Here is a 22,500-nt window from a genome sequence, read left to right on the forward strand (position 1 = left end):
GTGTGTGTCTGTGCGTGTGAGTGTGTGTGTCTGTGTGTCTGTGTCTATCTGTGTGTGTATGTGTGTGTGTGTGTGTGTGTGTATGGTGGGTGGAGTCTCAGATGAGTGATAGAAGCTGAACTTTGTCACATCAGTCAGTCGGCTTTTACCGAACCTCCAGTTGAACCATTTTTAATAGATTTCAACAGCTTTGTGCAGCCTGAGGGAGAACACAGCTGACAGGTAGGATGATGATTGTTGTTGTTGTTTCATATCTGAGTAGAGAACAGGATCCTAATTTGAAGGAGTCTCACTCCACTCTGACACTCCGACTGTAGACACTCACACTTTGTTTATCTGTGTTGGGTTTTTAGTTTTATTGTTTAAGTCTTTGGCTTGAACTCTTCATGAACATAAGAAATAGTCGATGAAATGTCAGCGGCTTCAGGTGGAGTCTGACTGAGAGACAGCTGATCAACTGCAAATATGACAGAACAGATATCAGAGGACAGCAGACGAGTCAGGACGACTGAGAGCCTCTTATCAGAGACACACACACACACACACACAGACAGAGAGAGAGGGGGGGAGACAGAGAGAGAGAGAGACACACACAGAGAGTGAAAGACAGTCAGGTTAATTTAAAACATTTGTATCACATTCAAACTAAATGTCCTCACATGTTTTAAATGTGAGGACTCCATGCGTGTGAACAACAATCAGGTCAGTGATGAAGAAGAAGAGAGCACAGAGCCGACAGAGAGGAAGAGACGAGGAGCAGAAGGTCTATCTGAGGCTGAAGCTGCAGGTGTTAGCTTGCGATTAGCAAACAGAACAGTTTGTTTCAGAACACGTTACACTGCACAACAGCTAAGAGCACTGTGTGTGTGTGTGTGTGTGTGTGTGTGTGTGTGTGTGTGTGTGTGTTAGGCCTGCCCCCTACTTGTGACAATACTCCAATACAAAATGAGTCCAATTATTCTTTTTTGTGAAGCACGTTTTCTGACCTACAATGTTTCTGTAAATATGTAGACGTACTAAATCTGTCTCACTGCATCCTGTAAGGGAAATGCAGTGAGACAGACATGTGAGTCCAGTGGACACTAGTTTGGTCCAACACAGCGCCCCCCTGTGGAAGAGAAACATGAACTCATGCTAATAAAGAGAGACTAGAGATCTCCCAAACTAGTAAAGACAGTGAGGTGATAAAGGTCACACGGGGTCAGAGGGCACTGTGGGAACACGACACCAGCACAAAGCCTCGCTGTCATAGATGAATAAAGGGCGTTGGTGTCTGGTGATGGTCACACTGAACCTGCTCCTTACATTTCCTGTTCCATCAGCCGGGGTGATAGCAGATGCTGTAAATGTCCCATAACCTCTGTTATCACCCATTGATCACCTCTGATAAACTTTATTGACCTGTCATTGACATTCCTCAGATTTTCCATCATGAAAGCAGAGCTGCTTTATTTTCCATGACTTCACCTTTCCTCCAAACCATTAAGGGCCTTACGTAAGACAGGGACACAGAGGCTGACACACATGGCTGGTTGAAGAGGCTGAGCACTGAACCTTGAGTCCCGTTTCAGAGGCCGGGCCCATGCATGTTCTTTGTGCAGCCGAGTCTGTTTGAATAAAGTCATAAAGTCTCCTACACTAACAGAGAGAGATCATTCAGGTTACTGTCAGGAGGGTTTCAAGGTCAAGGGGTCAGATTATAAAAGTCAAAGGTAGACAGAGATGCAGGTTTGGGGTTGTAGAGATGTTTGAGCTAACCTCCTCTCTCCATAGCTGCAGGTGACTATGAAGATGTTCTGACTCAATCAAGCTTTCTTCACCAGCTTCCTTCTTCAGAGTCTCCACTGCTGTCTGCTGCCAGGCTCCCTGCACCCATGGACAGCACCCCCAGAAGGTGGCAGCTGCAGACCCTGTCCCCCAGGCTGCAACCCTCAGACCTCCGCACCATCCTCAGCCCCACGCGAGGTCAACCAACCAATTTGGGACCAGAACCAGAACTCAGCATCTCAGTGGCTCACAGCCATTCCGCTGTGGTTGTGTCCTCTCAGCAGGGTGAGGCGTTCAGGGACGTGGTGATCCAGACCAGGCATGTTGTGGTGTCAGAGGGCGATGGAGGAAGTGTTGGTGAAGGATGGCAGCCCAGCAGCCCCAGCAGCCCCAGCAGTCCAACCAGCAGCTCAGGCTCACACAGCGGCTTTTATTCCTTTGTCGAGGACCCAGAGAGTCTGGAGGCAGAGCTCAATGAAGCCTGGATGATCTCACCGCAGCGGCAGGCTCAGCTGGCCACCCTGAAAGAGGAGAGAGCCTTCAAACTGCAGACGTACTCCAGCAGCAGGAAACCAGAGAGCCTGTTTCAGGAGATCAATGGTGAGTCCCACTACAAAGTCGACGCAAAGAACAGCGTCAGTGTGGTCGGGGAGGAAGAGGAGAAGCAGCTCCGGAAGGAGATTATTCAAAGCCAAGCACCCAAGAAGAGCCCCACATTCAAAAAACAGTGGAGTGGGCTGGAGAATCTGGATCTTAGCCGCTCTGCAACCACGCTGATGGATGGGTTCAGTGTGTGTTATGGTCCCATCAGCTCCAAACTAGAGCCAAAGCCGGCGGAGCCCGGGACCATCGACAAGGAGCAGATCGACTTCAATACAGCCCGGGAGCAGTTCCTGAAGATGGAGCAGGACAGGCTGAAGGCACTTTTAAGTCCGAGATCTCCAAAAACACATCTAAAGACAGCTCAGCTCAACACGCCTCCACCAAGGCAGACGAAAACAGAAGACAGAGTGGCGCGGCTGAGTGAAGGTACAGTGATGTTCAATGAGAGAGAAGGTGAAACCTCCACAGGGAGAAAAGGGACCGTGAGCTGGACTGAGGAGAGCTCCAGTCGTCAGAGCAGTGTTTTTGATGACCTGGATTCTGGTGTGGAGGAGCTTTCACAGGAACCAGGCGGCGGCTACACCAGTGATGGAAGCACTTCCAATGACAACATGCGGCAAGAGAAGAGGAACACCAAGTCTACAAGTGGCTATGAGACACCGATTGAAAGGGAAATCAGAATAACCCAGGAACGTGAGGAGAACCTCAGACGTTCACGAGGTCTGAAGCACAGCGATGGCCAGGCTGAGATGGTGGAGATCAAAACCAAGCGGTTGATGTCCCCACTTGCACCTGTAAAAGCTAAAGAGAAGAACCGAGTGAGCTTTGTCATCCAGCAAGAGAGCCAGGAGGAGGAGGAGGAGGAGGAACTGGAGCACCAGGACAGGCTGCTGGGACGTCACAGCCGAGACTCTCCACATGAGCTGATGGACAGAAGGATGATGTTTGAGTCAAAGCAGGGACGCAGGAGGAAGGACGGACCCTCGTGGTCTGAGTCAGGAGATGCTGAAGGATTTCCATCTTGCTGCCCTCATCGACACCCTGAGGACACTGAGTTATACATCAGCCGGACGAACTCAGCTCCCATCTCCATCACCCTGTGGGGCTCAGAGGTCCATGACTCAAGCATGGTCCTCCCTAGAGGTTTACCCAAGGTCCAGGGGGTGAAGCTGAAACAGGTGGAACCTCAGGTCACTGACAGAGCAACCAGCACAGATGAGACGGACGGTGAAGGGATCCAGAATCTTGATCAAAATGGAGCCTCTTTCAAAATCATCAACCCATCTTCATCATCTTCCCACTCCTCATCCTCCCCCCCATCCCCAATACCGACCAACTCCAACATTACACTTCAGGGCGATGCCACCTCGTCCTCCGCTGCTCCTCCATCCTGGAGGGAGAGCCTGCACTCCAGAAGAGAAGGAGCTTCGGATTTGATAGAGAAGGAGATCGAAGAGCACCTGAGACGGGAGCGGGAGCTCAGAGAGCTGAGGGAGTCCAGGGAGGACCACCTGGACAAACCCAAGACCTGGACCGACCAGCTGCTCTTCTCTCCAGCTCCTCTGGTGGAACAGGCAAACAAGATGGCCATCAGTCAGTTCTACCCAACCGGCACCGCAGCAGCAAAACCAGGTAAACCTTCCTCAGTTTACACACACCACACACCACGCACCACGCACCACACACCACGCACCACGCACCACACACCACGCACCACGCACCACGCACCACGCACCACACACCACGCACCACACACCACGCACCACGCACCACACACCACGCACCACACACCACGCACCACGCACCACGCACCACACACACACCACGCACCACACACCACACCACACACCACGCACCACGCACCACGCACCACGCACCACGCACGCGAGCACACACGCAGGCCCGCCCGCCCGCCTGCACGCACACACACACACACGCACACACGCATGCACGCACACACGCAGGCACGCACGCACGCACACACCAAACGCACGCACGCACACACACACACACACACACACACACACATACACACACACACACACACACACACACACACACACACACACACACACACACACACGCACACGACAGATGGTTTCTCTTAAACATGAACATTGTGGATTTCCAACTTGTTTGGAGAAGCAAACTGCTGAATGTGAGCCTGTTCCTCTGTACAGAGTGTACAGAGCGTACAGAGCGCCCTCTACAGCTGACAGAGTGTAGTGAACAGATTGGTTTGGTCAGGAAATGAGTAACTTAATGAGTCCAGGACCAAAGTCCAGGTGGATCAGCATGAGCAGCAGTTTGAGTGATGATTAACCAGAACTTCCCTACACAGGAACTCAACCTGCCCACATGATGCTTGCACATGTTTAGTGAGTGAAAACAGTTCATATGTTGCCGTCCTGATCAAACTCCTGCCCTGTTAGCTTTGAACAGAGGGAAGCTGCAGCAGATTCTGATTCTGGATCTGTTCTTGCATGTTTGGTTCTGGGTTCTGAATGAAACTCTGATTTCACAGCTCTAGAAAGACTCCTCTCCATGGCAACAGCTGCAAAGGCTCATGGGTACTGCAGAATGTACACCATCACACCATAACCTGACATGTTTGTGTGTGATGAGCAGAAAGGAACCAATGAACTGTGAGGTCATTCTTCAAAACGTTACCATAGGCTCCGCCCATTTTGCTGCACCCTGACCGATGATGTCGTCATTTATCATCATTTTCAGATAAATCCAGCAGTTTGTCATCTCCTTCGCCTCGTCCTGCCTCACGCCTGCCCTTCTCCTTCATCACCGCCCAGCCCTGGACACCTTCATCTCCTGCTGCCTCCTTCTCCCAGGCCACCTCCCCAATCTCCTCTTATCATCGTGTCTCATCTTCCGCTCTACCCCCTTCCTCTTCCTCCCTGATCTCCTCTAACCATCATGTCTCCTCTTCCTCTCAACCCCCCTTCTCTTCCTCCTCCCAGCCCACCTCCTCCATCTCCTCTTACCACCGTGTCTCCTCTTCCTCTCAACCCTCCTCCTCCTCCTTCTCCTCCCGTTCAGCGCCTCCTCCTTTGAGAGGCCTGACGGACACTCTGCTGCAGGACTTTGGGGAGAGACAAGAGAGATTAAGGCTGGAGGAGAGTTCGGTGAGCTTCATCTTTTACCTTACGTCTTTATCTCTCCTTTGTTATAAAATATCAATTTTAAGAAGATAAGTTCTGAAGATAAGAAGTCATTACTTTGCATGAGATGAAGGATCTAGACAGCAAATTAACCCCTCCCTCTGCTCTCTCCAGTACGCAGGAATCCAGCCCACTGACGATGTGAACAATGAGGTGCGTGGCCCCTTTCTGGACCACAACTCTTCACTTTGAGGGACTTTTGTTGACGCTGTTGTGAATGTTTTCTGTTTCCAGGTTGTGGAGTCGACTCGAGTCATCCGTCATAAAAACCAGCGAGCTCTCCTCTGGGAGGCCGGCAGGTTCGTCAACCTGAACGCAGCGAAGGTGGAGCTGTGACCTCTGGCCTGCAGGGGGCCGGGCGTCAAGAGGAGAATGGGACATTTTCATGAAATCAGCAGAGTTTAACCACTTAAGCCTGGAGATTAGTTTCTGATCACAGATTTAATAGGTCTAGTAAAACCTGATAGCAGAAAGAATGATGATTAAGGGGACTTTCAGGTTGCCTCAAATAAAGACCATAACCAATATTGAAATGGAGGAGGGTAGGTAGTTACTGTACTTGCTCAGAGTAAGACCTTCTCTGCTGCCCCCTGGTGGAGGAGCTCTAGCAGAGCTCATTCAGGAATAGAGCTTGGCAGACAGGCAGAGCAGGAACCACATGAAAAAACTAAACACAGGAACCTTCCTGTCATCACATCTGAGATGTCTGTATTACTGAGATATGAAGTGTGCAGAGGATGCCAAAGTAGTATTTCTCCCTCTGGGCTTAAGTGGTTAAAGGTACAGTCCCACATTTAATGACACAGGGACGCACGTGTTGATGGCCAAGCCAGTGTCCCGCTCACAAGTCAAATGAGACGTACAAGTTTATGTCCACATGAAAAACTATCAGTGCATGTATCAAATACACCACCAGCACATTCTCTGTCTGGTTCCTTATTGAAGTCTGGCTCAGTGATTAAAGCTTCACGCTGCACTTGTGTGACCACCTGATGGACATCACATGTCTGAAAGCTTCTGCACAGAGGTGGAATTTCTGTATTAGAGTGACATTAGAGTGTAATAGCATTAAACATGTCACAATGACAACGGCATTCATTAACAATCCTTACACTATATAAGTGTGTGTTTCATTACATAGTATCATTCTGCTTCAATAACATAAAGCTGATTTTGCTGTTAAGGCCACATTAAACCTTTTTCATTCTCTAAATGACAAACATGACCTGTTATGAACTCAAACATGTCAAGGACACAGTGACTGGTGACTGGAACACTTTATGTTTGAATAGTTGAGACCAGAGACACTGGAACAACAGAAGAAGAATAAGAGACAGACAAAGGTCGTGTCGTGTCGTGAAGTACCTGGCTGCTCACTGGACACGCCTCCAACCAGTGTGCTCAAAATCCCCACAATGCACAGGGAGAATCAAGAAGAAAAAAAAGATGGAATCCATAAGGTTTAATACAGCGACAATACAATACAGTACAATACAGTTTAGCTTCCAAAGTATCTATGAAGCGTCCCAGGTCTCTAAAGCTGTGTGGGGTTTCTTCTTGGTCCATTTGCACTTCTGAATATGAAATGTTCATTTAATAATAAATAGATTCAACAAAACGACCTATCACTTCTGTCGTTCTCATTAAAAAGAGAAAATATCACTTTCTTTTATGTGTGTTTCAATGTTTGAAGCCCCGAAAAATATCAAAACCAGATTTATTTTTGGTTTAACATTTAAATAAATGTTTGATATTTATTGGTGCTCATGCCTTTAAACGTGTTGGAAATGAGACCATGGGGCCGCAGTTTACTGAGTTTGAAAGCGCATAGTCACCCGGATATAGACTCGCCACTCTATAGGTCAGAGGTCACTGAATTTGTCACGTGCTCGGATTCAAACATAATGCATGAACCGCACCCTCCTATTCAGGAGGGGCGCTATAACTTCAGACACGGACCGTGGTTCCGGTGATTCGCGGTCTCGCGAGGTTACAGTTCCACGCATGCCAGCGCGCTCCTTCTGTGATTGTGAGGAAAGCTAACAGCTAAGCGAGCTGCTTCCATTATCTCGCATCTCCGCGGCGATCATATCAGTGAATATCTTCTTATCGGAGCAAATGTAAGACATTGTAATTTATTTTGGTGTATTGTGTCACATTGTGTAATATTCGCTCACATTGTGTTTGTTGTGTTGTCGCTGCAGCGTTTTGCCGCTCGCGCAGCGCTGTTAGCCGCTTAGCTTCATTGTGCCGCGGCGCGCTGAAGCCGTTTACTCTTTACTGAGACTTTAAGACACACTGGTTTGATTTAGGTTTGTTTGTTAACATTGATAATTTTTCACAACATAAAGTTAAAAGCTGGCGGTCACGTGTTTACATGAAGCTGCGGAATGTGCTGCTGTTAGCCGCTCGATGCCTCAGTGTTCATCTGTGTTTGTGTTAGACTGAAACATCTGAAGCACCTGAAACATCTGAAGCATCTCCATGGCTGTGAGACGAGGACACATCAGATACCTGAAGGTGAGTGATCAACTGAGCCGCTGTGGGTCCGTGAATGCCACACAACCAGATCTTTCGAGACGCGATGATCTAACGGCCCGCGCACCACCGAAGTAGAAGCCGCAGGGTCGTTATGTACAGGATGGATCCAGTCTGAAGTGAACTTTATTATGATCTGGTGTGTCGTCATGTAATAAAGTGTGTGTATGTGTGTATTTCAGGTGTGTGAGGTTCAAACATCTCAAAGTGACTCCCAGCATGCCGCCAGAGGCCCCGCCCACATTAAGGTGAGTGCTGCTGTCTGATTGGCCTGCCAGTGCCAATGATGTCATACATGTACTTCATCCACCGTCTGGTATCTCCAGCAGACGGACATTTACGACAACGGCTACGATGAGCAGGTGGGCGACGACTCGCTGGACGCCAGGACCAACCTGATCGTGAACTACCTGCCTCAGAGCATGAGCCAGGACGAGCTGCGCTCCCTGTTCAGCAGCGTGGGCGACGTGGAGTCGGCCAAGCTCATCAGGGACAAAGTGGCAGGTAACACAACAAACACCACCCGAGCTCCACCACACAGCGCCCCCTGCTGGCCTGCCTGAGGCCTAACCTCGGCTCAGACCTCAGCGCCGCAGGCCTCAGATGTCAGCATTAAGCAGCATGTTCTCCTGTACACACACACACACACAGGCGGCCGGTGTTGTGCTGATGTGTGATTCTCTGTGATCCTCCAGTTTTTTAAGATAACATCTGTTCAGCTGATGTGACTTTGATTTTGGAGTTCTTCTGTTGTTGCTGCTGAGGCTCCATCTTTGTTTGGGTCTCTTCCTCTGCACTGCTGTATTTTCTTTCAGAGAGCGTTTGTCCTAAAGTAATCACTTAACATTGGGTGATGTTTCTTTTCTTTTCTTTTGTTTGAACTGATTGTGATGATGTAATTGTCTTAACTGCTGTTGTATTTTATTTTGTTTTCCAGGCTTCTATTGTCTGTAGAGCTCAAATGAATCTGTACCCACAAACTTTTTCTTCTGAACAAGCTCTGAAAGCTCACGTTTGCAGAGCCCTCTGCTCTGTGAGCGCTCCAGGACGCTCTGTGCGGAGCAGCGGTCGCTCTGGGGTCCGGCCTGTTGTAAAGGCCAAACAGGAAGTGCTCCGCCTGGCGGCAAACGCTGCTTTCTGTGCTCGTTGACAAGAAAAAGTCTGTGAAAGTTTCTTTTGTTTGTGCCGTTGGTTCCACCTGTTGGTTCCACTTGTTGGTTCCACTTGTTGGTTCCACTTGTCCTCCTGTCTCTGTGCTGCTGGATGGAGGACAGTTTTGTTATTTTATTTTGTTGTTTTCCTTTGTGTTTCTCTAGGCCACAGTTTAGGTTACGGCTTTGTTAACTTTGTTAACCCTAGTGATGCAGAGAGGGCTATCAGTACCCTCAATGGCCTGAGGCTACAGTCTAAAACTATCAAGGTAATGTGCCAAAGGTGCTCTTTGCTTTTCCTGTCTCCACTGATAGATGTGTTATGTTCTCTGGGCAGTAGGGGGCGCTCTGTCTCCTGCTCACTGTCAGACGGATGGAGGTATTTTGTTTTGTTTTTTTACATACTGTTGTCATGTTGTTTTCCTTTCTGTTGTGTAACTTGCAGTCTAATGATCAGGTGACCTTGTTTGTGTTCACGCTGCAGCTGCAGCTTCTCTTCAGCTTCAGCGTGAACATCTTACTTCCTGCTTCAGTTTCACCAATTTATGCCTTTTTATTTTTCCAAAAGTGTGAAGGATCTGAGCTTTGTTACTCCTGAGTTTTTGTAGTTGTTTTACTTTGATTTGTGAGAAATCTTTGGATAAATGTTTTTTTTTTTTTTCTAAGATTTGAAGACTTTCTGGTTAAACTGTCACTAGAAGTTGTGATTGTGTTTTATTTTCTCCGTCATCATACGTGTGGAGACGCAGGCCTGTGCTGCAGGAGGTTGACTTCCTGTTCCTCCCTGCAGGTTTCCTTCGCCCGGCCGAGCTCCGACACCATCAAAGACGCTAATCTGTACATCAGCGGGCTGCCCAGGACGCTGAGCCAGCAGGACCTGGAGGACCTGTTCACCGGCTACGGGCGCATCATCAACTCCAGAGTGCTGGTGGACCAGGCATCAGGTACACACACACACCCAGGTACACACACACACACACACACACCTTAGGACTTTCAATTAGGTCACAGGAAACGAGCATGTGCGTGTGTGTGTCACGCCCTCCTCTCACCAGGGCCCCTGATTGGTTGTGTAGGTCTGTCGAGGGGCGTGGCCTTCATCCGCTTTGATAAGAGGGCGGAGGCTGAGGACGCCGTCAAGCACCTGAATGGCCACATCCTTCCTGGCACCTCTGAGCCAATCACTGTCAAGTTCGCTGCCAACCCCAACCAGGCCAGGAGCTCCCAGGTGTTGTCTCAGATCTACCAGGGCCAATCACGGCGCTTCGCTGGTCCTGTGCACCATCAGGCGCAGAGATTCAGGTGAGTGCCACCCGTTTATCTCTGTGAAGCCACGCCCACCTGCTTCTGTAACCTCACCCGAGCCTCTCCATCCCACCGCCTCCAGGTTCTCTCCAATGAGCGTCGACCACATGAGCGGAGGGGGCGGGGCCCAGGGGAACTCGTCGGCCGGCTGGTGCATCTTCATCTACAACCTGCCCCAGGACACGGACGAGGGCTTCCTGTGGCAGATGTTCGGGCCGTTCGGCGCCGTCGTCAACGTGAAGGTGATCCGAGACTTCAACACCAACAAGTGCAAAGGCTTCGGGTTTGTCACCATGAGCAACTACGAGGAGGCGGCCATGGCCATCCACAGCCTGAACGGGTACCGACTCGGGGACAAGGTCCTGCAGGTGTCTTTCAAGACCTCCAAGGGACACAAATAGGAGAGCTTTGTCTCCCTGTGGACAGGAACTGAGTCAAATGTTTCTGTTTTCACTTCAACTGGGAGTGGTCGTCTACCCAGCATGCCCTGCTTCTTCCATGTCGTATCTCCTCATTCCTTCATCATCGGTCCGTTGTTTTTAGTAAATAAGTCCAGAGTGAGTGAGGTTGAGGGGGAAGCTTTGACTGAGTCTGACCAGCTTTGACTGAGTCTGGCTGCCTCTAATTGGCTGTGGCTGATTGAGTGAAAACAGGCTTGAGTTAGCCTCAGCTGACGTCTCTGTCCCTCCCGCCTGCTTCGCTCAGAGCTTCACTGTGCTGACGTGTGAACACTGAAGCTGTCGGTCCTCTCATCTGCTTCATCACATTGAGATCAAACGCAAACACTCGTCCCGTCCATGAGGCCAAATTAGAGAGGCTCAGCCATTACAGCCTCATCTTAACCTTACAAAGTATCCATCTAAACACAATAGAATCCTTTTCCCCGCTTTGTTTCTAATAAAATGACCTTTTCCCAGCGGCGTCCTGTGGCGACCAACCAGCAGGGGGGACTTTTTATAACCACACACACATGAATACTGCGTCAGGAGTGCTGGTGTTTGGCGCCCCCCTGTGGCCGGAGTGCAGTCTGAGCGACCATCAAAATGAATGTTTTTGTTTTTTTGGCTGTAAGATTCATTTTGATGTTTTCATTTGTATTTAGTTTTTGTGTTGCAGCTTCACTCTGTCGTTGTTTCTTACATAGTATTTGTTCATGGACTTTTTCCTCTCAGCTCAGTTTTTGTGTTCAAAGCTCATTTAGTTTAGAAAGTGACCAATAAAAGCACCAGTAGATTTCAGAATAAAACTCACTCCTCCTAACGCCAGGTTGTCTTTTGTTTCCTTGTTCACACATTGATCAAACTTACAGAGCAGCATGAATGGGTCCTGAACCTGCTCTGGTTCTGATCCTGGATCAGGTCCATGTGTCAGGGGTGCGGGCCACTGGATTCACTCTGAGCTTAAACCTGGACATGTTCCTGCAGATAAAACTGAAAGTCTCCTGTAGGTCTGACTGACATCCTTCAGACTGTACATCAACAGAGCCACGGCCTCCTCTGGGCCTGACCCTCTGCAGCCCCTCCACCTTTGCCTTGTTGAGTTGTGGGCGCTCAGTGTGCCTCTGCTTCTTTCACCCGTAGGCCTCGTCCTCTGTCCTCCTCTCACACTGTACCCTGGATGGGTTAGACCAGGTGGTGTGGGCCGGTCTGAGGTGGTCTGAGGCCTTCACAGCCTGTGGCCTCCAGCTGGGAGCCCTGGCTGTGAGCACAGAGCTGTTATATGTGATATAAAGACTCTACACGCAGCCTGTGCCGGACATTTGTGCGCTGTTATAGCGTAACAGTAAATAAAGTTGTGCCGGGCGCACATGGATGACGTCACGTGTGGTTTCCGCTGCGGAAGTGGTCGCATGTAAACAAAGCGGAGCGTCCGTCAGTTTTCGGAGAGATGAAGATAAAGAAACACTAACGAAGCCCCGGGCCGAAGTTGAGCGCAGACACGCAGCTGATGGAGCCTCGCCTGTGAGCCAACATGTCCATGGAAGACCCGTTTTTCGTCGTCAAAGGGTGAGACGCTAACAGGCTAACTCTAAGCTAATAAGCGAGGGCTAAGCTAACAGCGCGCTAACATACGTTAGAGCCGCAGTTTGGTTTCGTCGTTGTTATTGTTGCGATTCCGGGTTTATTAGCTACGACGTGTTTCAGTTTGACTCTGCCAGAGGGACAAAGAAGCTCTGTGGAGATCAAAGCGCCACTCTACCAGCTCTGGACCCGAAATACATTCATGGCCCACCAGGGTCGTTCATGTGTTTCTGCGTGTTTATTAGAGGAGCAGCGACACGTCTTACACACACAAACTCACACACACACAAACTCTCACAGTCACACACACACACACGCAGACACACACTCGCACACATACAGAAATTGGGTTCCTGTTTCTGTACATGTATGTCACATGTCCAGCTTGTACATGTGTGTCACGTGTTCAGGGAGGTGCAGAAGGCGGTGAACTCCACTCAGAGCCTCCACCACAGATGGAGCGAGCTCCTACAGGAGGGGGGCGGAGCCTCCAAGGAGGAGTTGGACTGGACCACCAATGAGCTGAGGAACAGCCTGCGCTCCATCGAGTGGGACCTGGAGGACTTGGATGAAACCATCAATATCCTTCAACAGGAAGTTAGCATGAGCGTCTTCCTCTGTGTTCTCAGACCGCTGCTGCCCCCTCATGGTGATCAGTGTCACTGGAGATGAGCTTCATGTGCTCCTTATATGAAGATCAAAGTCAAACCTTTGCATTTAATTCTTTCATCCAGCTGTTACATTCAAGCGTGTTGACAGCCATGAGCAGTGTAGCTCCGCCCCCTGTGACGCTTGAACAGAGAAGATCTGCAGTAGCTGAATAAAGATAGAGAAGATAAATCCAGCATGAATATGAAACCCTGCTGAGAGCTTATGAGCCTTAACTCAGCCTCTAAGCATCGTGGAGTCAAACCCAAAGAAGTTCAACCTGGATGCTCCAGAGCTGATGAAGAGGAAGGACTTCATCACCAGCACCAGGAACACCGTCAAGGTGTGTGTGTGTGTGTGTGTGTGTGTGTGTGTGTGTGTGTGTGTGTGTGTGTGTGTGTGTGTGTGTGTGTGTGTGTTCGTGTTCTGACATATCTGTGTTTTTCTCTCCTTGAAGCAAATGAAAGACCAGATGTGCAGTCCAGGTGCAGCATCAGCAGACAAGAAGAATAAACAGGTCACACACACGCACACACACACACACACACACGCACACGCACGCACACACACGCAGGGCGTCTCCAGGTTACCAATGTTTTTCAGCCCGTCTTCAAGTGGACTTTTTCAGTCACACACACACACAGCAGTGTATCCAGACCAACCCAAGGCTAAGCTCCGCCCAGTGGAGGCGTGGCATAGCTGATCCCTTGTGTTGTGCTGCCCAGGCTCCTGTCGGCGAGCGTGGAGCCCATGGGCCCATCTGGCAGCCCGGTCCAGATAAGTACACACGCCTGGACCGCCAGCTGCAGAACGCTAACACATCGTTCATCGATGAGCAGCAGACTCAGCAGCAGGTGAGCCATCAGCCAATCACACGCCTGCAGCCTCATCCATACTGACCGCTGCATGGATCATTGAGCCTGATCAATGTGTGTGTCAGATGATAGCAGACCAGCAGGACGAGCAGCTGGAGCTGGTGTCAGGGACGATCGGCGTCCTGAAGAACATGTCAGAGAGGATCGGCATGGAGCTGGACGAACAAGCAGTGTGAGGACCTTCACCTCACACACAGACACACACACAGACACACAGACAGACAGACAGACAGACAGACAGGTTAACATGCTCTTCCTCCTGCAGCATGCTGGATGATTTTGGCCATGACATGGACAACACACAGTCCAGACTGGACAACGTGATGAAGAAACTGGCCAAGGTTTCCCACATGACCAGCGGTGAGCAGGCAGGGTCACTGTGAGGTTAAGGGTCAAGACCAGGACCAGATCAGAACCCATATTATGACATAATCCCTCAAACGTAGGGTCAGGGTTCACAGCTGTGTTTGTCTCCGTGTGTCTGCAGACCGTCGACAGTGGTGCGCTATAGGCGTGCTGCTCGGCATCCTCTTCGTCATCCTCCTGCTCTTCGCCATCCTCTGATTGGCCGAACCCCCTTTGGCTGGTCGTGGCCCTGCTGCTCCTCCTCCTCCTTCGTCCTCCAGCTCCTGTTGGCCAGAACCCCTGGACAGCGCCTCCTGCTGGACTCTGCTGGACGTGACTGAGATGATGCAGTTTGTTTACTGGACTCTTCCTCATGCAGCTCAACACAAACTGTCCCTTTCCTCTTTGTTCATTGATTCCATCAGAACCAAACTAATCAATGCTAAACTCAAGCACATTATTGCTAAATCCAGACTGATCATTGCTAACATGAACCACTTTGTGTAACACTAAAAGACAAACACCTCATTATTACACTTCCTGTTATTTATATTAGCTTTAACTTGTTTAAGTTGTTTACTGTTTAACAATTGGAACTTATTGATTATGTTCCAGATGTGGGCTTCTGGTTCTGTCCTCTTCAAGCAGATTCTGAAGTCTTCCTGCTCAAAGGCACTTTGGTTGACTACTGTTTGAAAAATCAGAAGGTCAGAGGTCAGCAAGAGTAAAAAGCTCTTTGAGATGTTTAATATTCCTGATTCATGTTTCAATCTTTTCTTCAATCTGCTGCTTAACTTCACTTTAAATCCAACATGACTCCACCTTGACTCCACCCTGACCCCACCTTAACTCCACCCTGACTCCACCCTGACTCCACCGTAACCCCACCTTAACTCCACCCTGACTCCACCCTGACTCCACCTTAACTCCACCTTAACTCCACCCTGACTCCACCCTGACTCCACCTTAACTCCACCTTGACTCCACCTTAACTCCACCCTGACTCCACCTTAACTCCACCTTAACTCCACCCTGACTCCACCTTAACTCCACCCTGACTCCACCTTAACTCCACCCTGACTCCACCTTTACTCCACCCCGACTCCACCTTAACTCCACCCCAACTCCACCTTAACTCCACCTTAACTCCACCCTGACTCCACCTTAACTCCACCCTGACTCCACCCTGACTCCACCTTAACTCCACTCCACTCCGCCCAGACTCCACCTGACCTCCCTCTGACTCCGCCCTAACTCCACCTTGACTTTGCCCAGTCTCCACCCTAACAGTCGGAACCTTTGCATGCACGTTGTTCCCCAGATGGTTTTGTCCTTTCTGACGTAAACATGAATTAATGAATCGGTTCAAAAGTGAATTCATGAAAACTGGCAGTGTTTTTAGTCTGATATCATTTCCTGTCCGTCAAAGCCAGATGGCTTAAATAGATTTAAATAGATTTAAATAGATTCATCTCCTTCATGGCAGTACAATCGTTTAAACGTAAACAGACCGAATCAGCAGCTGGTTGTGGTTTAATCAGAGAGAATGCTTTAACTTGTAGGAGAATAATGGAACACTAAAGAAGCTTTGTGTTGTTGTGTGTTTGTGTGTTCATTTAGATTTGATTTGCTTGTCCTCTCTCTGGCTGAATCAGGCGACTGCAGTGACAAAAGTCTCAGTTTAGATTTTATCCAAATCAAATATGGAAAATGTTGAATTTTACTTAAGTTTCCAAATCGTCAGGTTTTCTTTCAGAACAGAAAACATCACCATGATAATGTGAATCATCCTGCTGAGCTTAGTCTGATCGGCTTTGGCTTCAGGACTTCCTGTGAAGCTGAACAGTGATGAAGAGTTACTGAAGACTTCCTGTCTTCATTTCACACTACATTTGACCCTTGACCTCTTTGTGTTTGTCAGAGTGACGTTTGAGCCCAGTTCAATAAAATCTGAGTGACATCAGGACAAGGTTTGTTTCTTTATTGTCCTTTAAAAGAATGAGTTGAGCTGAAGAGGAAGATGAAGTGAAGCAGGCTGAGGCTTCACACCTCCCTCCTCCTCCTCCTCCTCTCTTGGCTCCTCCTGAACCTGAACTCTGGAGCCTTCATGTTGTTGTTGCAGCCTTCTGTGTTGAGGACCTGAATGGGGACTGCAGACTGGACCTCCTGAGCTGCAGGAGTGAGGACAGAATGTTCAGCATGTCACACATCTGTGATGAGCAGCAACCAATCACATCACAGCAGCTGGACCCCTCAGCCAATCACTCGCTGTCTTCTATCCTTCATCGCTCATCAGGCTGCAGGGTTTCTACAGATTCTACATGAAACTCTCAGCTGATCACCTGTGCTCTGCTCTGTGCTCTGCTCTGTGCTCTGCTCTGCTCTGTGCTCTGCTCTGTGCTCTGTGCTCTGCGCTCTGCTCTGCTCTGCTCTGCTCTCTGCTCTGCTCTGTACTTCATGTAGACTTACCACATTGAGTGACTGTAGAGATGCAGTTCTCTTTAGCAGGCTGGAGGAGGCTGACGACTTCCTGAGGACCAGAACAGAGGGAGGACCAGAACAGGGGGGACCAGAGGAGGAGGGGCCAGAGGAGGGGGGACCAGAGGAGGGAGGACCAGAGGAGGGGGGACCAGAGGAGGAGGGACCAGAGGAGGGGGTACCAGAGGAGGAGGGGCCCAGAAGGTCCAGATGAGGCACTGAGCTCAGCCGGTCCAGGCTGGCAGCTCGTCTCCTCCTGAGCCCGATGGCTGAGAAGAGGAGACGCAGAGACAGACGGGACGTTTCGTCCCTGCAGAGGATGCTGCTGATCTGACGGAGACATCATGAGACAGGAAGACACCAACCTCAACCTTCATCCCTGCTACTTCATACTTACAGCTGTTAGTTTACTTATTTGATGTATATTTACAGTGAGAGGTCGTGATGCAGACTGAAGGTGAGATGATCCTGTTATCAGATCTGTCCAGCAGGGGTCAGTGTGGGACTCACCGCTCAGGAGGAGGAGGAGGAGGAGCACCGCCATGGTGCTGGGCTTTCATTGGCTCCCGTTCTCCTCTGTCATCATTGTAGTCGGATGAGGGTGTGGCTCTGATATCTGTGGTGAGCCAATCAGAGAAGGTCAGAAAGTACTGAGAATGAGCTTCCTGCTGGTATTTCATAATAAAAGTGTGGAAAGGCTTTTATTAAATGAATGAACGTGAAGAAGAAGAAGTGTTCAGTCTAAAGCTCCTCAGTGGAAGTGTAGTAGCAGGTAACTAAGGTAGATGTTTCTCCTCATGCGTTATCACTGAACTCTAAAGTCATCTTTACAGTTCTGACCTGCTTTTGTCCCAAAAGAGGAAGAGGAGGAGCGGTGACTTCTTTCACTGATCTTCAGCTCCCTCTGGATCTCAGCTGCTCCTGGTCTCCCCTGCTCCTCCTGGGTCAGGGTGTGGCCTGCCTGTGTGCCCTTGAGCCTGACGTTGCTGCATGGCTCCGGGGCTGGTTTAACTGGAGGGGCCAAATAAGGGGAGGAGCACCTGGATGTGGGTGGAGCTAAACCTGAGATGTGCTTCAGATTTTGGTGGTTAGAGGTCATTAGGTTTTTTGTGGGCGTGGTCAGATGGAGGGCGTAGGGGTTAATGGGCAGGTCGGCTCCTCCTTTGGCCAGGATTGTGTGTGTGGTTTGAGTGACAGCCGGTGAAGAGCCTTCCTGGTAGGAATTGGTCCTGCTGCGCCCTTTCATGGTGAGGACACACCCAACATCCCTCTGTGCTCCGCCCACTCCGCTCACATCAGTCTCATTGGAGATCACATATCCAATGTGAGTCTCTTTGATTCGTTCAGTCCTCAGGTAAGGTCTGAGGCTCCGCCCCTCTCTGTGTGGAGCAGAGGGCGGGGCAAACAGGTGAGGGTTGGGGGTCGCGGTGACTCCACCCCCTCTTCTCTGGCGCCTGTCCTCTGACAGGACGCCACCCACGTACGCTGATGGGTCCTGGTGTGAGACCAGGATACCTCGTGGTCTCTGTGCCACCCAATTCTTCTGTCGCTCCCGGTAACGAGACTCCGCCTCTTTCTCACTTTCATCTTGGAAGCGTACTCGACTCGGGGATGAGTGTCGCCTTGACTCGCTGCTGGATGAGTCACCTGAGGTCACATCGTACTTCTGACAAAAGCCTGACCTGCGTACACACACACACACACACACACACATTTCTCTTTAACATGGAGGAAACACTGAATCACAACCAACTAAATTAAAACATCATTTCTTTCTTTGAACTGAAAACAGAAAGTAAATATGAACACACACACACACACACACTGTGACTTACAGATAGTGTGTGTTGCAGGTGAGCAGGCTGTGGTCGGCCCTCAGCGGGACGGTGTGACCCTTCATGGCAACTCAGTCCACCAACTACTGCTGCGGCTTCACACACACACACACACACACACTCTAATCCTCATTGTGTGGTTGATATCAGCAGCTGATTGGTCGGTGTGACAGAGGATTACAGTGAGCAGCTTGTCTGGACTAATGACTGACAGACACAAGTTGCGTGTGTGTGTGTGTGTGTGTTGTGTTCATGTGTGTCTAACTACACACACACACAGGTCAGGATGTTCTTCCCTTCATTCTTGCTCCTCTGCATTCAGACACAAACACATCCACCATCCTTACTGCGCCCTGGCCCCGCCCCCTGTGGCTGATTCAAACTTAATGTTGTTTTCTGTTTCCGTCTCTCTCCATCGCCACGCGCTCTAACGCGCTAAGACTCCATCTCCCATGATGCACCCCGTCCAGGAAGTGACGCCACAAACATCACGACCAGCCGCTTCCGCGCCGTGTGTCTGTGTGTGTGCGTGAAAGATGGCGGCCCCGCTGGAAGTGATCGTGAGTTCGGACTCCGCTTCTCCGCTGTGGAACATCAGCGTGTTCGACCCGCACAGCGGCTCCAGCCTGCTGTCGTACCGGGGAGGGAACAGCTCGGCCCGGACACTCAGCGTCCTGAGCGGGGAGCACCTGCTGTCCGCCGCGCTGGGAAAGAACTTCATCAACGTGTGGGAGATCCACCGGAAGGTAAACAGAGCGGCTGCTGAAGGAGAGGGACCACGGGGACCTGCAGACAGAGCAGAGTCTGGATAACACACACACACACACACACACACACACACACACACACACACACACACACACACACACTGAAGTCTAAACAGACTCATGTCTCCATCGTTCTCTGTTCTCTATTTCATTCACTCTGTCATGTACTATTTTAAATCAAGTGATGATCAATAATTGTATTGTAGTGTTAGTCTGTGTGTGACCTTTGACCTCACCTGACCTGAGCTGAAGCACTGTGACCCTGTGATTGACCCCAGCTGAGCCTGTGTGTCATCTTGTTTGTTTGTTTGTTTGTCCAGGATCAGCTGCAGCAGAAGATCGTGTGTCCAGGTGTGGTCACCTGTCTCACTGCCTCAGCTAACGGCCTTTTCCTGGCTGCAGGCATCGCTGAGGCCGTTTACCTGTGGGAGGTCAGGAAACACAAAACCACAGAACCAGAGAACCCTACTACACCCTACTACACCCTACTACACCCTACTACACTCTACTACACTCTACTACACTCTACTACACTCTACTACACTCTACTACACTCTACTACACCCTACTACACCCTACTACACTCTACTACACCCTACTACACCCTACTACACCCTACTACACTCTACTACACCCTACTACACTCTACTACACTCTACTACACTCTACTACACTCTACTACACTCTACTACACCCTACTACACCCTACTACACTCTACTACACCCTACTACACTCTACTACACCCTACTACACTCTACTACACTCTACTACACTCTACTACACCCTACTACACCCTACTACACCCTACTACACCCTACTACACCCTACTACACTCTACTACACCCTACTACACTCTACTACACTCTACTACACTCTACTACACTCTACTACACTCTACTACACTCTACTACACCCTACTACACCCTACTACACTCTACTACACCCTACTACACCCTACTACACTCTACTACACTCTACTACACCCTACTACACCCTACTACACCCTACTACACTCTACTACACCCTACTACACTCTACTACACTCTACTACACTCTACTACACTCTACTACACTCTACTACACCCTACTACACCCTACTACACTCTACTACACCCTACTACACTCTACTACACCCTACTACACTCTACTACACCCTACTACACTCTACTACACTCTACTACACTCTACTACACCCTACTACACCCTACTACACTCTACTACACTCTACTACACTCTACTACACCCTACTACACCCTACTACACCCTACTACACTCTACTACACTCTACTACACCCTACTACACTCTACTACACTCTACTACACTCTACTACACTCTACTACACCCTACTACACCCTACTACACCCTACTACACTCTACTACACTCTACTACACCCTACTACACTCTACTACACTCTACTACACTCTACTACACCCTACTACACTCTACTACACCCTACTACACTCTACTACACTCTACTACACCCTACTACACTCTACTACACCCTACTACACTCTACTACACCCTACTACACCCTACTACACTCTACTACACTCTACTACACTCTACTACATCCTACTACACTCTACTACACCCTACTACACTCTACTACACTCTACTACACTCTACTACACCCTGACTGTGACCCCTGACTGAGCTTTACTGGCTCTGTCTCTGCTCACCAGCTGCTCTCTGTCCTCTCACTGCTCAGGTGTCCACAGGAAAGCTGCTGTCTGTCCTCAGTCGTCACTACCAGGATGTCACCTGTCTGAAGTTCACAGATGACAGCAGCCATTTTGTTTCTGGAGGAAAAGACAACCTGGCTATGGTGTGGAGTCTGGCCAGGTACGACCTTCAACACTCTGACAGTGTGTGTGTGTGTGTGTGTGTGTGTCTCCTGGGGGTTGCTGGAGTCCAGCCTGGATGAGCTTGATCTGAATGTCTATCTGGTCTTTCGCTTGTCTTATAGATGTCAGAGAACAAACGGCCCACTGCTGTGATCACGATGACTCATGAGCTTCTTCATCTTTATATTCCATGATTCACTTCCTTCCACATGTGTGTGACATGTTGACTGCAGTCTTTCCCCTGAGACCTCTTCACGTAGCTGCATAAACAGCACAGCCACAAGGGGGCAGCACTGCACACTCACTCCTCCTGTTAAACAACCTGTCTAACTTTATGAGGAAAGGCTTGATTCACTCCAACAAACCAAACCTGAACTCAAGTGTGTGATCAGATCAGATATGCAGGAGGAGTCTAAAGTATCGACTGATGTGGCACCAGAGGGCTCAGAGACAAAGGTGTGTGTGGAATATGAAAGAGTGTGAGCCTCTAAAGGTCCTTAGTGTCTGAGCTCAGTCAGACTCCACACACTTTCACATCCACACGGAATGATTTAACCTTCTGACCCTGTGTGTGTGTGTGTGTGTGTGTGTGTGTGTGTGTGTGTGTGTGTGCAGTGTGGTCCAGCTGGATTTAAGCCACGCCCCTGAGCCTCGTCACGTCCTGTCCCGTCACTCTCTGCCCATCACAGACCTGCACTGTGGGCTCATGGGTCCTCAGGCCAGAGTGGCAACGGCGTCCTTAGACCAGACTGTCAAGGTAACCACTTCCTGTGTTTGGTTTGTTCTGGTAAAGTCTTCAGTGAACACACAGGTCAAAGGTCACCTGGCATCACAGCCATCACACTCATTCCTGATTATTTCTTTCCGTCTCTCTCTCTCTCCCTCTCTCCCTCTCTGTCTGTCTGTCTGTCTGTCTGTCTGTCTGTCTGTCTGTCTCCCTCTCTCTCTCTCTCTCTCTCTCTCTCTCTCTCTCTCTGTCTGTCTGTCTGTCTGTCTGTCTGTCTGTCTGTCTGTCTGTCTCCCTCTCTCTCTCTCTCTCTCTCTCTCTCTCTCTCTCTCTGTCTGTCTCCCTCTCTCTCTCTCTCGCTCTCTCTCTCTCTCACTCACTCTCACCCCTCCTCTCTCTCTCGCACTCTCTCTCTCA

At 49.7% G+C, this 22,500-nt stretch overlaps 4 protein-coding genes across 10 annotated transcripts in view; all 4 read left to right on the forward strand.

Moving 5' to 3' along the window:
- Positions 1-12: 12 nt before the first annotated feature.
- Positions 13-7,208, forward strand: misp (mitotic spindle positioning). Of its 2 annotated transcripts, none has more exons than XM_076137491.1 (6): positions 13-222; positions 1,774-4,002; positions 5,104-5,510; positions 5,661-5,699; positions 5,781-6,837; positions 6,909-7,208. In XM_076137491.1, the coding sequence occupies exons 2-5, from the start codon at positions 1,875-1,877 to the stop codon at positions 5,880-5,882; spliced, it is 2,676 nt and encodes an 891-aa protein (XP_075993606.1). In that variant the 5' UTR covers positions 13-222; positions 1,774-1,874; the 3' UTR covers positions 5,883-6,837; positions 6,909-7,208. The 2 variants fall into 2 exon arrangements, with proteins under 2 accessions (XP_075993606.1, XP_075993605.1); XM_076137490.1 differs by having other exon boundaries at positions 1,824-4,002.
- A 312-nt stretch (positions 7,209-7,520) lies between these two features.
- Positions 7,521-11,800, forward strand: LOC142988356 (ELAV-like protein 1). 6 transcript variants are annotated; one of them, XM_076137492.1, is made up of 8 exons: positions 7,521-7,666; positions 7,990-8,066; positions 8,267-8,332; positions 8,411-8,588; positions 9,401-9,504; positions 10,026-10,197; positions 10,291-10,537; positions 10,623-11,800. In XM_076137492.1, exons 2-8 carry the CDS (start codon positions 8,031-8,033, stop codon positions 10,939-10,941), a joined length of 1,122 nt encoding a protein of 373 aa, XP_075993607.1. In that variant the 5' UTR covers positions 7,521-7,666; positions 7,990-8,030; the 3' UTR covers positions 10,942-11,800. The 6 variants fall into 6 exon arrangements, with proteins under 6 accessions (XP_075993607.1, XP_075993609.1, XP_075993608.1 ...); XM_076137494.1 differs by having other exon boundaries at positions 10,312-10,537; XM_076137493.1 differs by having other exon boundaries at positions 10,026-10,179.
- Positions 11,801-12,352: 552 nt separating this feature from the next.
- On the forward strand, positions 12,353-16,392 carry stx6 (syntaxin 6). The gene is made up of 8 exons (XM_076137503.1): positions 12,353-12,546; positions 12,972-13,140; positions 13,457-13,552; positions 13,667-13,726; positions 13,935-14,063; positions 14,150-14,256; positions 14,350-14,444; positions 14,572-16,392. The coding sequence occupies exons 1-8, from the start codon at positions 12,512-12,514 to the stop codon at positions 14,646-14,648; spliced, it is 768 nt and encodes a 255-aa protein (XP_075993618.1). The 5' UTR covers positions 12,353-12,511; the 3' UTR covers positions 14,649-16,392.
- Positions 16,393-19,254: 2,862 nt separating this feature from the next.
- The window catches only part of wdr18 (WD repeat domain 18), an 8,464-nt gene continuing 5,218 nt past the window's right edge, over positions 19,255-22,500 (forward strand). Inside the window, exons 1-4 of the mRNA XM_076137505.1 lie at positions 19,255-19,488; positions 19,830-19,940; positions 21,221-21,354; positions 21,972-22,113. Of these exons, the coding sequence (XP_075993620.1) occupies positions 19,279-19,488; positions 19,830-19,940; positions 21,221-21,354; positions 21,972-22,113 (597 nt within the window). The 5' untranslated portion in view covers positions 19,255-19,278. The remainder of the gene's footprint in view (positions 19,489-19,829; positions 19,941-21,220; positions 21,355-21,971; positions 22,114-22,500) is intronic.

The sequence above is a fragment of the Genypterus blacodes genome, unplaced genomic scaffold, assembly GCF_046128005.1.
Source record: "Genypterus blacodes isolate CSIRO-AG114 ecotype Tasmania unplaced genomic scaffold, CSIRO-AGI_Gbla_v1 ptg000323l_1, whole genome shotgun sequence".
In the NCBI taxonomy this organism is placed as follows: domain Eukaryota; kingdom Metazoa; phylum Chordata; class Actinopteri; order Ophidiiformes; family Ophidiidae; genus Genypterus; species Genypterus blacodes.